Source organism: Alexandromys fortis, unplaced genomic scaffold (genome assembly GCF_014885135.2).
Source record: "Alexandromys fortis isolate MF-2015 unplaced genomic scaffold, M_Fortis_MF-2015_v1.1 scaffold_122, whole genome shotgun sequence".
In the NCBI taxonomy this organism is placed as follows: domain Eukaryota; kingdom Metazoa; phylum Chordata; class Mammalia; order Rodentia; family Cricetidae; genus Alexandromys; species Alexandromys fortis.
In genome coordinates this window covers 1,317,799-1,333,067 of record NW_026068004.1, presented here as the reverse complement: position 1 = coordinate 1,333,067, position 15,269 = coordinate 1,317,799, and the positions used below count along the sequence as shown (strand labels likewise).

General features: G+C 41.1%; 1 protein-coding gene across 10 annotated transcripts in view; it reads right to left on the bottom strand.

Annotated features, from left to right (window-relative positions):
- The window catches only part of Macf1 (microtubule actin crosslinking factor 1), a 329,723-nt gene that overhangs the window by 127,011 nt on the left and 187,443 nt on the right, over positions 1-15,269 (bottom strand). For all 10 annotated transcript variants that reach the window (XM_050161305.1, XM_050161307.1, XM_050161311.1 and 7 more), the window contains 13 exons: positions 14,847-14,973; positions 13,040-13,223; positions 12,534-12,703; positions 12,084-12,262; positions 10,926-11,064; positions 10,116-10,309; positions 8,651-8,813; positions 7,622-7,705; positions 6,599-6,706; positions 6,361-6,459; positions 5,444-5,596; positions 5,098-5,186; positions 1,797-1,932 (listed from right to left, as the gene is read on the bottom strand). In XM_050161305.1, the coding sequence (XP_050017262.1) occupies positions 1,797-1,932; positions 5,098-5,186; positions 5,444-5,596; positions 6,361-6,459; positions 6,599-6,706; positions 7,622-7,705; positions 8,651-8,813; positions 10,116-10,309; positions 10,926-11,064; positions 12,084-12,262; positions 12,534-12,703; positions 13,040-13,223; positions 14,847-14,973 (1,825 nt within the window). The remainder of the gene's footprint in view (positions 1-1,796; positions 1,933-5,097; positions 5,187-5,443; positions 5,597-6,360; positions 6,460-6,598; positions 6,707-7,621; positions 7,706-8,650; positions 8,814-10,115; positions 10,310-10,925; positions 11,065-12,083; positions 12,263-12,533; positions 12,704-13,039; positions 13,224-14,846; positions 14,974-15,269) is intronic.

Below are 15,269 nucleotides of genomic sequence, written 5' to 3'. Positions count from 1 at the left end.
GGCACATTTTGGTATAATTCCCCATGCTATGTAAAATATTATTTGCTATTTTCTTCCCCAACTTATTTTCTGTAGTGTAGGGTTCAATTTATATAAGTAAAACACACAAATTATACAAATCTACTATATACTTATTTTATAGAGATTGAAAAAAAAGTTCACTGGTGTATGACACTTGTATTACCTAAATAATTTCCTTTTTAAAAATCCACTTAAAGCCTGCTGAGAAAGAGATACTATGACAAAGGGGAAAACTGTCGAAAATTTCTAATTTCTTCTGTAAGATTTATAATCTCAAAAATACTGACATTGAAGAAAAGCCTGGAATCAAGCCAAAGAGAAAAGCCTTCATAATTCCTCCCAGTGCGCTCATTCCTGGAGGACAGGCAGGCAGCACTGAGTTGGGAAGTAATCCAGAGAAATCCAGTCTACCAAACGTGGACGTCTGACCCAGATGAACAGTAAAAGACAGGGGGAGAAATGGAAAGAAAACATAACACGCTTCTACTTACCCAAACTGCAGGGCCCGCCTCAGCAGGTAAGAGAGAGAGCCTTACGGAGCAGCTCAGCCGTGTCACATACACAGTGTAAGCTTGGTGTTAGCGTCCAGCATGCGACTGTTTGCTTTTTTTGCAAAAAAGAACCCCAAACAGGTCGTCCTCTTTTCCCTTTGTGCATTTGTGCTTAAACTCCAAAGGGTTAGTGAAACTTGTAAGCAAGGATGTCAGTTAATCAGAACAATACTTTACATGAAACACACACAGTACAGGGACACATCATGCTCAATGTAGTGGTGCTCAGCAGCTTGTCTTTTTCTCTTCCCCCCACCCCTTCTTAACCTTTCAAAATGAGAACTGGATGTTCTCAGCAAGCAATTGTTAAAACTTTTCACATACTCCCTTATATGGTGAAGCAACAAGCCATTAGAAGTGGGCTATATTACACAGAAAATTCGACATCAGCACATTCTTTTTGGAAATATACCATCAAAGCAGGGCTGGTTCTACTCTGTAGATTTTATGAATTTACATATTTATATACATGGGCCAGAATCAAGATATTTGTTTGAACAATCATTCTGAGCAGCATTAACCAAATGTGATTTACAACATACTGGTCTTCCCCACATAAACTGGCCATTGCTTCACAACATAGGAAATAAGCAGGCAAACACACATGTATATCCCAGAGACACATGAATATAATTTGGTTAAATGCACACACACAAGCATCCAGGAAGAATTTATGACAACCAACAGCAACTATGGCTTTCATGGGTACAAAATGAACGAGAAGTGAGAACTGTTAACTGTGCTGCACGATGGGATGACCATGGGTGAGGGAACCAGCGTCTCAGTCAGTGAAGCTAATCTGACAGGCAGTTTGGTCACTCTGCGAGGGAAGAGGTTTGTAAGCATTTTCCTGCCAACTTCCACAACTCTTGGCTATCAACTCTTGAGAGACAAGAGGAGTAATCCTATCATATCTTATCATAAGGAATGTCATCGGATATTTAAGTTCTCCTTAGCTATTCTGATGTGCAGTGATCGAGTGTGGGTGGGGTGGGAATGAACCAGATCCAGAGGGTTTGCTCTAAGTGCTCTCTAGCATTTCTGACTGACCAACACATCATGGAACCCCAGTAAAGAAACACATGACAAATGGCTGCTAAGGTGAGGTTAAATATTAAGTCACATTGGTCATGGAAAGCTAGTGACATGATTCTCAATCAGCAAAGCCACTTTCATACCATTAAAACGGCACCCATAATACATGGATCCCAAAACTAAAAATACCTTTTGTTCTGTCTGCTGAGCCAGCTCGCTTTGGAGCTGCTGGAGCTGGCTGGCAGAGCCGTCACAAAGGTCGTGGTAAGTCTTGTTCAGGGCGCTCAACTGCTCGGAGATCTGTTCCTTCTCTTTTTCTGAGAGCCTGAAAGATGAAGCATTACATCTTTCTCGGGGGAAAAATTCTCCAAACTATATTCAAAAACTGCTATATTGCTGCCATGAATGGATTATCTGGATATAACCAGTCTCCTATACTCAACTTTGGCATCTTACTCATATCTTTCTATGATTCTCGATGATGTCAATGCTAAATAAATAACTCCTTGCTTGTAGTTCTGCAAATCTCAATCAAAATGGTAATTTCAACACCTTAGCCTTACCCATACACAGCAAATTTGGATGTCGAAATAATATAAAATTATTTTACATTTAAATTCTTAGACCTCAGAATATATGATAAAGTCCTACTTTATATTTTACTCCTGTGGTTATTCTCATTTTAAACAAAGTATAAATTTCACTTACCTATTCTCTACCTAGTCATCTTTATTTATTTATTTATTTATTTAATGTGCATTGGAACCTGGGCCATAGACAGTTATGAGCTGCCATGTGGGTCCTGGGAGTTGAACCCGGGGTCCTTTGGAATAACAGCCAGTGCTCTTAACCTCTGAGCCATCTCTCCAGTCCCCACTAGTACATGGATGTGTCTTCTGAGAACATTCCTTTTCCCTGGTCTCCCCACCCCAGTCTTAGTCATTTTTGTTTGTTTGCTTTGAGTTTTGATTTTAAGACACAAGGTCTCTATGTAGCCCAAGAAGTGGGGGTGAGCTGGTGACCCTTCTGGTTTAGTTCCCCATGATGGGATTACTACCATTCAATAGCTCACTTAACTCAAAGTTTTACTACTCAACGGCATTTGTTTTAGAACATTTTCTAGGAAACATGATACTACATATGTAACTAAAGCCACCGTGTGTTTGTCACCAAGTCCATTCTTTTCCTGTCTTCCTAGAGGTTCACAACTTGAATCTGGTGAATACTAAAAGTCCCCCCTCCATATTAATTCTAAGAATGAACCATGTCGATTTATGTTAGAATTCCCTACAGACTCAATGAGATTCCACAAGCCTTCTGTGCCTCTTCCAATCATTCTTTCTCTATCATCTTCTCTATTTATCTTCAGTTTATCTTTGGCATCCAAACCCTACAGTGGATTTTCTTAGTATTGCCTGTTCATTCATAACCGGATCTCTGAGATCCACTGCTGCAAATACATCTCGTGAGGAAAGAGATCCCGCAGCCATGTGGACATCTTCCTGGTTTGCAGTTTTAACTGGATCTGAGTATTTCCCTCAGAAAATCCAGGTGAGAGGCCAGAGTTAATCCCTTGTCGGTCTGCCTGAGCACCACCCTAATCTTCAATAAACCCCTTTGCCTATTGAAAAAAGAAAATACATATGGACCACTAGAAATTACTTCTCTTACTTTTGGACTCCTCTTGACAAAGTTCACCTTTGTGCACACCTTTCCTGAGCCTATATCTCCTGACTAAGGTTGTACTTTCCAGCCTCTCTCACCTCCCTCCTACTAGCTCTTCTCTGCTGGATTTAAGGCATCTAAACACAGAAGTCACAGGCTTGTAAGGGTATATCCTGTTCCTTGTGTTTAGAGCTTTCGTCTCCAGTGACCATGCCTTAGGAAAGGAGTTGAGTTTCAGTATCACAGCCCCTCATCTCTCATTTATTTACTGCTCATCGTGCTGATTCTGAACTCACTCATCAACTTTTCATCGGTGTCACCAAAAAGTTCCAGCTGCCAAATGTATTAGATATTCACTAATCTTTCTTGACTTTTCAACCCCCCTCCTCTTTGGAACCTTCTTGGGTTCTGAGGTATTACTCACCAATATTTTTCTATTCCTTCTCTGAAGTTCCCTTTACAAACTGAGAAGACCTGAAAGTCTTTTAGGTTAATTTACCTTTATGATTTCTACTATATTAATGACTTAAAATCTTTGTCTTTTTAAGACTTCTGTCACTAATTCCAAATTTGCTATTTCCTGGCCACAGGGAATTTTTAGTGAGTCTACACAAGGTAGTCCACAAATCTTACTAAATATTAGGTGTTTCTACTCTGACATCCTAGAGGCTCTCATGTTCAACAATGTCGAAGCTGCATTATTCTGCAATTCACGACTTTTTCTGTTTCTTATCTTTGTGGCTGATATTAAATGATCAATAGGCTATGCAAGAAGCCTACCAAGTTTTTTGTTTGTTTTGTTTTGAGACAAGGTCTCACTATATAGTCTTGGCAAGGTCTAGCAAGCTGGCCTTGAATTCAGAGATCCATTTGTCTATGCTGGGATTAAAGACATGTACCATCATGCCCAGCAAGTCTAGCAGTTTATTTAATGATTTTCCCAAAGACTCATTCTTAATATTTTTAAAATTTCATATATTTATTTAGCATATGTGTATGTGCACAAGCACATGTGTACACATATGGAAGTCAGCAGTTAATCTGGGGAGTCAGTTTTCTACTTCTGCCCTGTGGGTCCTGGGTATTACATTCAGGTTGTCAGGCTTGGTAGCAACTTTATGTGCTGACCCATCTTGCTGGCCCCTGAATAGCTCTTGAATCTTTGTCACCTCTGTAACCTACCACATTTCTTTTCTTTTTTTTTAAAAAATATTTATTTATTATGTATACAATATTCTGTCTATGTGTGTGCCTGCAGGCAGAAGATGGCACCAGACCTCATTACAGATGGTTGTGAGCCACCATGTGGTTGCTGGGAATTGAACTCAGGACCTTTGGAAGAGTAGGCAATGCTCTTAACCACTGAGCCATCTCTCCAGCCCCCCTACCACATTTCTTGCACTCATTATCAGGACAGCCTCTTAATTTGCTTCTTGTCTTCTATCCTGCACCCCCATGTCAATCATGCTTAAAATTAATCCCCATATCTGACAAGAATTAAAAACCAAAACAAAAAATTCCTCAGTATGGGGCTGGAGAGTTGGCTCAGAGGTTAAGAGCATTGCTTGCTCTTCCATAGGTCCTTAGTTCAATTCCCAGCAACCACATGGTGGCTCACAACCATCTGTAATGGGGTCTGGTGCCTTCTTCTGGCCTGCAGGCATACACACAGAATATTGTATACATAATAAATAAATATTTAAAAAAAAATTTCCTCAGTACAAACTAAAAGGCTCTCGACAATTGGCTCTTGTTGTCAAGAATTCTCTATTCAAACTTCTCATCCCAAACCTAAGATTCAGCCAGGTGAAAAGGTTACACTCACTTATGACCATGCTTAGCCAAGAAGATCTGTGATGTTTTAATGGCTTCAGAAACTTGTTCTTTCTTGGTTGTCAGTTCTTCTTTCAGAACCTAGTAGTAGGAAATAAAAAGAAACTTTTCAAACAAGATTTAAACAAGTTAAACATGATTTCAAATAAAATTTTAAAACCAAAGGAGAAAATACAACCTAGGTCAAACATTACAAATGAGCTACAGATGTTTTAAACTGTCAAGTAAACAAACAAGACAGCTGAAGTTGCTGTAAGTCTTGGAAGTTAGCCTTTTCTAAAGTAATACTTTAGAATAAAACAGCTATGAGAAATGTTCCAACGAATGAGTCCACTAACCTGCTGCTCCAAAATGGCCTTTTCGATGTCTGTGGACGCACTGGTGTGGGATGAGGTAGCCGTTCCTTGTGTATTTCTTGCCAGGGTAGATACCCAACCCAAGAGTTCTTTAACCTTCTCCACATGTTCCTGTTTTTCCTCTTCCACCACTTTCTACAGCGGAAATAGAAAGTTGGCACTGTTGTCAGTCTCGTCGTGCTGCATGACTTCATGTTTCCAAAGCCAGACAGGAAAGACATTGTTCTTTGCATACAGAATCTTGCTAACTTTCCTAATTTATGTCTAGGCTAATATTGAAGTGTTTAATATTCCTAAGCCTAGGAGGGCGATGACATGTCTTAGAGGTAAATCTATCTTTGATAAACATTTTGCAGAAAAAAGTGATAGTGTTTCAATGAGCCAATAATACACATTAAATAAAGTATCTTTAAACAAAAATGCACACAAAACAAGGCTGTATATGTAATCCAAGGTTATAGAAAGCAACTGTTTCCCATAAGAGCACTGGTTTAGTATTAACCAACAACCAAACTTTCTAGAACATGATCACTGGAAATAAGGACAACAACTGCATGAACTTTACCTTTTAAAAGATGAGACAGGAATTCTAGTATGTAGTGTGAGGATCAGCTTTAAGACTTGGCACATGGTAGCTATAAGCTCTATTAATGAGCCACACTCTCTGCCTGAGGCTCAGTTTTTTTTTTTGTTGTTGTTGTTGGTTTATCAAGACAGGGTTTCTGTGTACAGCCCTAGCTGTTCTGAAACTCACTCAATAGACCAGGCAGGCCTCAAACTCTGAGATCCATCTGCCTCTGAGGCCTCTGCTGGGATTAAAGGCATGAGCCAGCATGTCTGGTGAGACATAGCATTTTTTATCATGATTTCAAGAAGAATTAGGACCCAACTATCCTCACCTCCTCCTCCTCTAGCCGCCGGAGAGCATCGCTGATGTATTTCACATGCTGAGTTGTTAATGTCACCAAAGCTGTGTATCGGGTCCTCAAGTCCATGAACTATATAAAGAACAATTTAGGTAAGTTATCTGCCAGAAAAGTAAAATTCAATAGCTGGAAATGAGGAGGGCAACAGAAAGGTGACACAAATGAGACCTTTGCTAAGGGAAGATGGTGGCATCCCTCCCTTCCTGCTCACCTCCTGTGTGATGGCATCTGAAGAGGAGATCATGCGGCGGCGCTTGCCAGGGGATTTCTGCTGCGATTCCACAAAGGCCTTGTATGTCATCAGCTGCAACTCATAGTCCTAGGAGAAGGAGAAACTTGACTACCTTTGCACAGATCTTCACAGCTGACACATTACACAACAAAACCACAGTACTTTGTTGCTAGACTACGTTTAGTATTTGTTCAGACTATAGTTTGGCAAATATTGGGTCACTCTGCCTGTCAGAAATACTAATTCTGTCTCTATAAATGAATGTAGCTATTTATAGTATGGAAATGAAAGAAAATCACTGTTGCAATATAATTTATGTGCACTCAAAGTTCAAGTTCTTATCACTTTATTTATTGTCCAGGGTCTCATGTAGCCTAGGGTGGTCTCAAACCATCTGTGAAGCAAAAATATTGGACCTTGAACTTCTAATACTCCAAGAGTGTATGGCATAGATTCAGCCTGTGGGTCATATATACCTTGCTGAATCCTGAATTTCCAACGTGTGATCTGATACCCAATTCTTTGAACTTACTCTTAAGGGAACTGAAGTTCAAACACGGGAAGTGGATTTCCTTAATTAATCCAGCACAGATTAGAAACTGTTTCCAAAGCCTTTAAAAATGCTTTTCTGACTTTACTACATATACTGTGCTTCCTCTGCAACCTGCAGCATTTTTCTACCCCCTTCCAAACTTTCTTCATTTAAGCAGTCTCTCACTTATCTTCCCTACTTCTACTCTCATCTGCTACTGCTATCTTTTCCAGAAAACAAATATGATCACTTGTTCCTCTGACTAAAATCTTTCAAGGATGTAGACCCTACTTTGTCAAACATCAACATGTGTAGAAACTATGGGATCAGATCCAATAGACGGGAGGGCACTTCAAGCAGTCTCTCAGTGATGCTGACACTGCTGGTGGGGAGACACCTCTCTAGAAGAGCTCTGCACAATCTTCCCAAGATGGAGATCACTTATTCCTTCTGGGATGTGGTACAGTTACCTTCACAATAGTGGAGTACTGCTGGGAAAATTTTTGACATTGGTCCAGTTTTGTCTGATTTCTCTCAATTTCTGCAAACAGTTCCTAGAACCAAAACATCACATTACCATTGAGATATCATCACTAAGCAGTGAACACTTACTATATTCTATGGCGGTGACTCTCAAGCCTTAGAAGCATCACAATCAGATTGAAGGGCTAGGCCGAGATCCTGAGTTGGGCCCAGGAACCTTGATTTTTTTTTTTTTTTTTGTTTTGTTTTGTTTTGTTTTTTTTTTTTTGTTTTGTTTTTTTTTTTTTTTTAGAGACAGGGTTTCTGTGTGTAGCAGCTCTGACTGTCCTCAGTCTGGTAGATCAGGCTGGCCTTGAACTCAGAGATCCGCCTACCTCTGCCTCCTGAGAACTGGGATTATAGGTGTGTGCCACCACCACCTGGCAAGAGTTATCTTATAAAAATAAGCAGAGAGGCAGCAGGCGGATCTCTGTGAGCTCTGGTCTACAGAGCAACTTCTAGGCCAGTCTCCAAATCTACAGGGAAACCCAGTCTCAAAAAACAAAAACAAACAAACAAACAGTACCTTAAGACTATCCTTTGAGGACTGGAGAGATGGCTCAGTGGTTAAAAGCACTGGCTGCTCTTCCAGAGGTCCTGAGTTCAATTCCCAGCAACCACATGGTGGCTCACAACCATCTATAATGAGATCTGGCGCCCTCCTCTGGTGTGCAGACATACATGGAGGCAGAATGTTGTATACATAATAAATAAATAAATCTTAAAAAAAAAAAAAAAAAGACTATCCTTTGAGGCAGGCGGATCTCTGTGAGTTCGAGGCCAGCCTGGTCTACAAGAGCTAGTTCCAAGACAGGAACCAAAAAGCTACAGAGAAACCCTGTCTTGAAAATCCAAAAAAATAAAAAATAAAAAAAGACTATCCTTTGAACTCTAAGAGCAGGCTTAGATGTCTTGCTAGAGGAAGGTTTGATTGCTGCTGTATTATCATTTTTAGGATGAGCTGACTCCACACTCACCGTCTGCTGACTGAGCTGCTCTGACAGCACTCGGCTATCTTCTGCCTGGCCTGGCTTCATCAGCTCCTGCTGGGCGGTGGTTTCCTCAATCCACTTGATAAGAGTTCCGTGGCAGGCTCGGTAATCTCTCAGAATTTCCTGGATACTTTCCACCTCAGATTGCCTAGAGGGACAAAGGGGAACACTGTTAGACACCCTAATGTTGATATAAATAGAGCACACTGAGTGAGCCAGTTTCCTTTTTGGAGGATGCAGTTTACTCATGGGAATAGTGCTGCAAGGCTGAGTGATGCCTATGTGTGTAGCCAGGGCCCTAAAATGAATAGAAATGGGTTGTTTTCATACAATCTTTACAAAAATCCTACAGAGCCCAAGCATCTCATGATAATTCCTATCAATTTTTTTTTCATTTTACATATTAAATGAACCACGATTTGTAAATCACTGTAATTTCTTTCTTTTTCCCCTTAATAGGGTTTCTCTGAGTAACAGTTCTTTTTTTTGTTTTGTTTTTGTGATAGGGTTTCTCTGTGTAATAGCCCTGGTTGTCCTGGAACTCACAGAAATCTGCCTGCCTCTGCCTTCCAAGTGCTGGAATTAAAGGTGTGTACCACCACACCCGGCTAAATCACTGTAACTTCTTGTAGCAGAAAGTGAGGAAAGACAGGAATTAGAATCTTTAGATATCCTTTAGTATCATTAAGGCAGAATTTCAGCAGAGACAACAGCAGACTTGTCTGAGTCCCTGCACATGTTCCTACTCTTAGACTCAGGAAAGCCAATTTTCTGTCTTTACCAGTCATACCTTACATCAGAAACAAGACCTCAGATGACAGAAGTAAAGCAGACCCACTAAATCAACAGGATGATAGAAGCACTGAATTCTATAAAGCCTCGCTCTGAAAATGGATCAAATTAAAATTCACACTTAATTGAAACAAGCACCAAAACCTTGGTTCTCTCCTCAAGGAATGGTCACCATAACACTATTCAAATCTGTATTATAAAAACACACGGCATTATAGACGTAACTAAGTGGTACAAGGCTTGCCTAGCACGTGGTTTACTCCCAGGCACCAGACAGAAGAACCACAGCTGCCACAAACTTGGGGATGTGAGGGCGATTGGGGCCTCTGATGTCAGAGTTGACTGAACTGATCTGACTGGCTAGGTGGATAATCTCTCCCAAAGCTTTGCTTCCCTCCAAGAAAAAAGCTCTCAAAAACAAGCAGTAGGCTGGGAAGTAGTCTAGTGGTGGAGTACATGTGTTAGGGCCTTAGTCTGCCTTACAATAGAGGATTCCAATTTTCTGGGGCTTATCTTGTTCAGAATTCATGCTGTTTTAAAATTCTGCACCCCGTATCAATTCCTACTTCTAGACATGAATGCTAAAATAGTTGGTAACTGTTTCTGTTTAAGCCAAACTCCCTGAACCCTAAGAGGAGGAAAGGTAGGCACCCCTCACCGGGTTTCCAGCTGGGCAAGGACTCGGTGCCAGCGCTCCTGAAGCTGAGAACCCTTCTCCTGAAAACGCTCCAAATCCAAGTTTTGCTCTGGCGTTAGGTGACGAAGCTGTTCTGCCACTTCCTTTGCCTTAGTGATTTCCCCATCCAGGACTGAGAACACTGAAGTCTTGTCCTTCACGTCATTAAGCCAATGCTACAGAAACATAAGAAACAGGTCAAATATTTTTCTTCCTAAAAAAGACTCAGGCTAAGACAAGCAAAAGGACAATGTCTGCAGCGGAGTCTACAGTGTTATCAATGACCCAGAAACCAGGCCCAGAACACCACATGGGAAAATGTGCAGATAGTTCTTCATGTATGAAATCTGACCTTAGTACATATAAGCTATGAAACTAAGCAAAGGTTTGTGGCTGGCTTAGATCTTGGTGTTTTCAGCCATCAAGAGACAAACATCCCTCTCCTATTCGCTTCTTACAGCAACTTGTGAGAGTTGCAATGAAGCCACAGCAAAATGCCTACAAAGCTATTTTGATAAAATTATTGGTTATATTTAATAAACCATAATTTTACAGGAGAAAAGGGTTTTTGTCTTATCCCTTCTAGCTTTTTCTCTTTCCCTTTGGCTACATATTATTAAAATATATTAAAACAATTCTTGGCCTAATTCAAGTGCAAACACGGATCAGTGTCAAGTCATCCCCCTGAATCCTCTGTAACCCCAGACGGATCAGTGTCAAGTCATCCCCCGGAATCCTCTGTAACCCCAGAGCAGTGGTAAATCAACCTATTAGGAAACTAGAGCAGCCAACCTGCAGTGTGGCCCGATGGGACTCCAGAGCTGAGAGGTCTGCTGGCACGGCTTCTTCTTGACTCAGCTTGATCTCATAACCTTTGACCAACAGCTCAGCATCTTGTATGCTACGTACTATCACATCAATAGTCTTTAATCTGTGGGGATAAAATCAATTCTTTAATTTAATTTTTTCCCCTCTGAGACAGGGTTTTTCTGTGTAGCCCTGGCTGTACTGGGGCTTACACAGTAGACCAGGCTGGTCTTGAACTCAGAGATCCACCTGCCTCTGTCTACAAAGGGCTGGGCCACAGCATGTACCACCATGCCCAGCTCAGCACTCGAGTTTTAAAATGTGTATTACCTAGGATCACAAAATACAATTGCCCAAACCAATTTTATCACATTAAATGATAACAGACTTTTGTAAAAATGAGGAAGTCTGATACATAAATATTGTTAGCTTAAGCTAGCTCAGAGTAAAATTCTAAGTGGTACTGGGACATGCCACCTTTGGTGGCAAGAAGGAATGAGGCTAATGGACCTAAGATCTGTCATTCCTCAAAGTGACAGGTAGAGACGGATGAATAGCAAAAGAACTTCAAACACTAATGTGTGGTTTAGTTTTAATAATTCTTTGTCTCTTTCCATTTTTCTTACTATATTTAACTGTTATTTTCTTTTTTTTAAATATTTCTTATGGTTTATTTAACTTTATTTTATGTGCATTGGTGTGAAGGTGTCAGATCCCCTGCAACTGGATCTTCAGATAGTTGTGAGCGGCCATGTGGGTGCTGGGAATTGAACCCGGGTCCTCTGGAAGAGCAGTCAGTGCTCTTAACCACTGAGCCATCTCTCCAGCCCCTTAACTGTTATTTTCAAAGGTATCTAATAGAATAAAAATGAGGTAAGAAATGACCTAACAATGCAAATTTATTCATCACCCATAACAGTGACATTTGTTATTACAGTCGAATAAACCCACTCCATGTCACTTAGGAACTGAAGCCAAAGTTTCTCAGCATAGATACCTACTCTTCAAGATCTGTAGTCTTTTTGGATGATTCACGGAATGAGCTCAATAAAAAAATACCTGCCCTTTGAATCCAAGACTTCAGCTTACTCAGACTGACAGTAGACAGCACAGACAGACAGAGACCATAGATATGGTACTCACTTATTCAGATAGACAGTAGACAGACCATAGATGTGGTCCATCTTTTCTACCATTAGGTTCAGCTCTGAGCGCAGAGTGGTGGCACTTGAGCCTGATGGAGACTGCTGAAGAAAGATGTTGCATTTCATGGAAATAGCATCCAAGTCAGATCTCAGACGCTGCAAATCCTCTTGAGTGTGCTATCGGGAACAAAATGCATGACAACAATGGAGACAGATATGAATAACAATGTTAGAAAGTAGTCCTTATTTTCAGTGGAAAAATACTGGAAACGAATCAGTTCAATAATATATTTGTAGCTTAAATCCTCATTTTCCACAGTAAATGACACCATTGTAGGTTGAATTCCTGAGTAGGACTGTATTAAGCCTATTGCCTCATTTCTTAGAATCCTTACATGATTGCTTCCTAATTCATTCTAAAAGGATTTCTCTTCTTCCTGCATCTTACCTCCTGCTCTGCAATCCTTAATGCAATGTCCTGCCTGGCATCTCTGTCAGTCTTAGAGCTGGCCGGAGACTGAATTTGTTTGAGGAGTCTCTGTTCACACTCCTCCAGGCGTAGCCGGATATTCTTCAGCTCTGAGATGTACACTTTGGCTACAGACTCTTCTTTGTCCTCTGTGAACACACAAGCACAGATCACTTAGCTCCACCTGAGGACAACAGAGCACCACTGGCTCCAGCAGATCAGAAGTCCCATTGATGAAAGCAAGGTCTTATTCTGGAGACCTGCCTGATCCAAGTCCCTGCATTACACACTGACATTAGGAGCCTGAACATTTTACATACACCAGGAAATGTGACAGGCTGGTTATCATTAACAACCAAAGACTATCAACTTCCACAGCAGGACTGCGAGAACTCATCTCTAAGGTTTTCTGTATGAGAAGGGTCGTCAGCACCCTTCAGGGCGCTCCTCCCATTGCTCTCCCTCCCTCTGCCTCTTGCACACACCATTCTCCATTGATTTCATCAGGTGCTGGAAGTGGGCTTTACAAACTTCCACTTCCTCTTCCATTCGCAAGCGATCAGCTACTGAGAAGACAGAAGAGTCATGACTGTCCTGTAGAAAGTCTTCATAGTGGGCTTGGAGGTTCTTCATAACCTGGTGGCACTCTCCTGGGGCTAAGGAACGAAGCTTTAAAAAAAAAATTAAACTAAAATAAATAAATTTCAAAAGAATAGAAAAATACTATTTTTACTCCCCTTCCTTTTTTAGAAATATATTTTTATTTTTTATTTGCACTAGTGTTTTGCCTGCACATATGTCTGTGTGAGGGTGTCAGATCCCCTAGAACTCAAATTACAGATAGTAGTGAACTGCCATGTGGATGCTGGGAGTTGACCCTGGGTCCTCTGGGGAAAAGGTCGGTGTTCTTTTTTTTTTTTTTTTCCTTCAGTTTTTCAAGACAGGGTTTCTCTGTAGCTTTGGAGCCTGTCCTGGAGCTAGCTCTTGTAGACCAGGACGGCCTCAAATGCACAGAGATCCACCTGCCTCTGCCTCCCAAGTGCTGGGATTAAAGGCGTGCGCCACCACTGCCTGGCAAAAGTCAGTGCTCTTAACCACTGAGTCAAATCTCCAGCCCCTCTCCTTCCTTTTGTGTTGATTCTGTCATATATACAAAAGTGTACAAAACGGATGGGCACAATGGCAAATTTTTTTTTTTTAATTCCAAGTACTGAGAAGACAAAGGCAGGAAAATCTGTGTGATTTCAAGGTCAGCCTGGTCTACATAGTTCCAGGCCAGCCAGGGTACAGAGTGAGACCCTGCCTCCAAAACAAACAAACAAACAAACAAACAAACAAACAAATAAATAAATACGTGTAATTGTTGTGAACATGTTGATTTTCTTTTTTAAGAAAATTCTTTTTAATATTTATTTATTTATTTGTTTGTCTATTTATTTATTTATAATGTATACAAACAATATTCTGTCTGTGTGTCTGCCTGCAGGCTAGAAGAGGGCACCAGACCCCATTACAGATGGTTGTGAGCCACCATGTGGTTGCTGGGAATTGAACTCAGGACCTTTAGAAGAGCAGACAGTGCTCTTAACCTCTGAGCCATCTCTTCAGCCCGAACATGTTGATTTTCACTAACCAAACCCATCGATATAATCGATATTCAGAGTAAACAGTAGCACAGTAGCACTCCCCCACCAGATACCCTTGTGCGCCACTGGACAATGTCCATAGTTCTACCCACATTCACAGTCTTACTATGCAATGTATGTTGGCCTTGAACTCATAATCACGTCTCAGCTCCAGGGGCTGGACTCACAAGTTATGCCATTAGTTCCACCCTGGATATGAGTCAATAAAAGCACACTAGTGTGCACACACTCCATACTCTACCTGCTTGCACAACACACTAGTGTGCACACTCCACCTCTCGCACAACACACTAGTGTGCACACTCCACACTCCACCTGCTCACACAGTACACTAGTATGCACACACTCCACCTGCTCACACAGTACACTAGTGTGCACACACTCCACACACTCTACCTGCTCACACAGAGATGGTGCTTGTTCTACATAGTAAGAAGACTGCACTCTCTCTTATTTTCGCCATTTCTTGAACCATTCTAATTGACACTTTTAGTTGCTAATAAGGCTCTCAGGTCCTTAATACTGAAATATACCCTGGACTCCACTTTCCTTCATTAATCTGGGGACAAGTGTCAGTAATGGAAGAAGTCCTTCTGATAAAGCTTACTCTGCAGGTATCAGTCAGAGATAACAGCTTCACAATTACCTTTTCTGTGTCCCAGGTCTGTACGAGGTCAAGGTCCTTCCGCAGATAGTTCCAGGAGATAAGGCTTTTGGTGTTAACATGCAGCTGGTGCCAAAGGGCCATCACCTTCTGGTAAGATTGCTCTACCCTAGAAATAACAGGGCTGCATGTTAGAGGTCTGACTGCAAGGTAGAGCTTGGTTGCTAAGAGGAAAAGGTAGCAAGTTCTGACAATATAGGCAACTTTGGAATTCAGTGAGACATTCATTTGGACTGTCTATGGTGTTCTGTCAGAACATACCTTCAGTAGCATAAATGTTACCAGCATGTAAAAAGATTGCCAGAAGCCAGAGAGAAGAAATAACAGGGAAAGCATGAATAAAAGAGTATAGATAAAATATCCCCTTTGGAGCTGTTGGAAAACCGCACCATCACTTCTTACAAG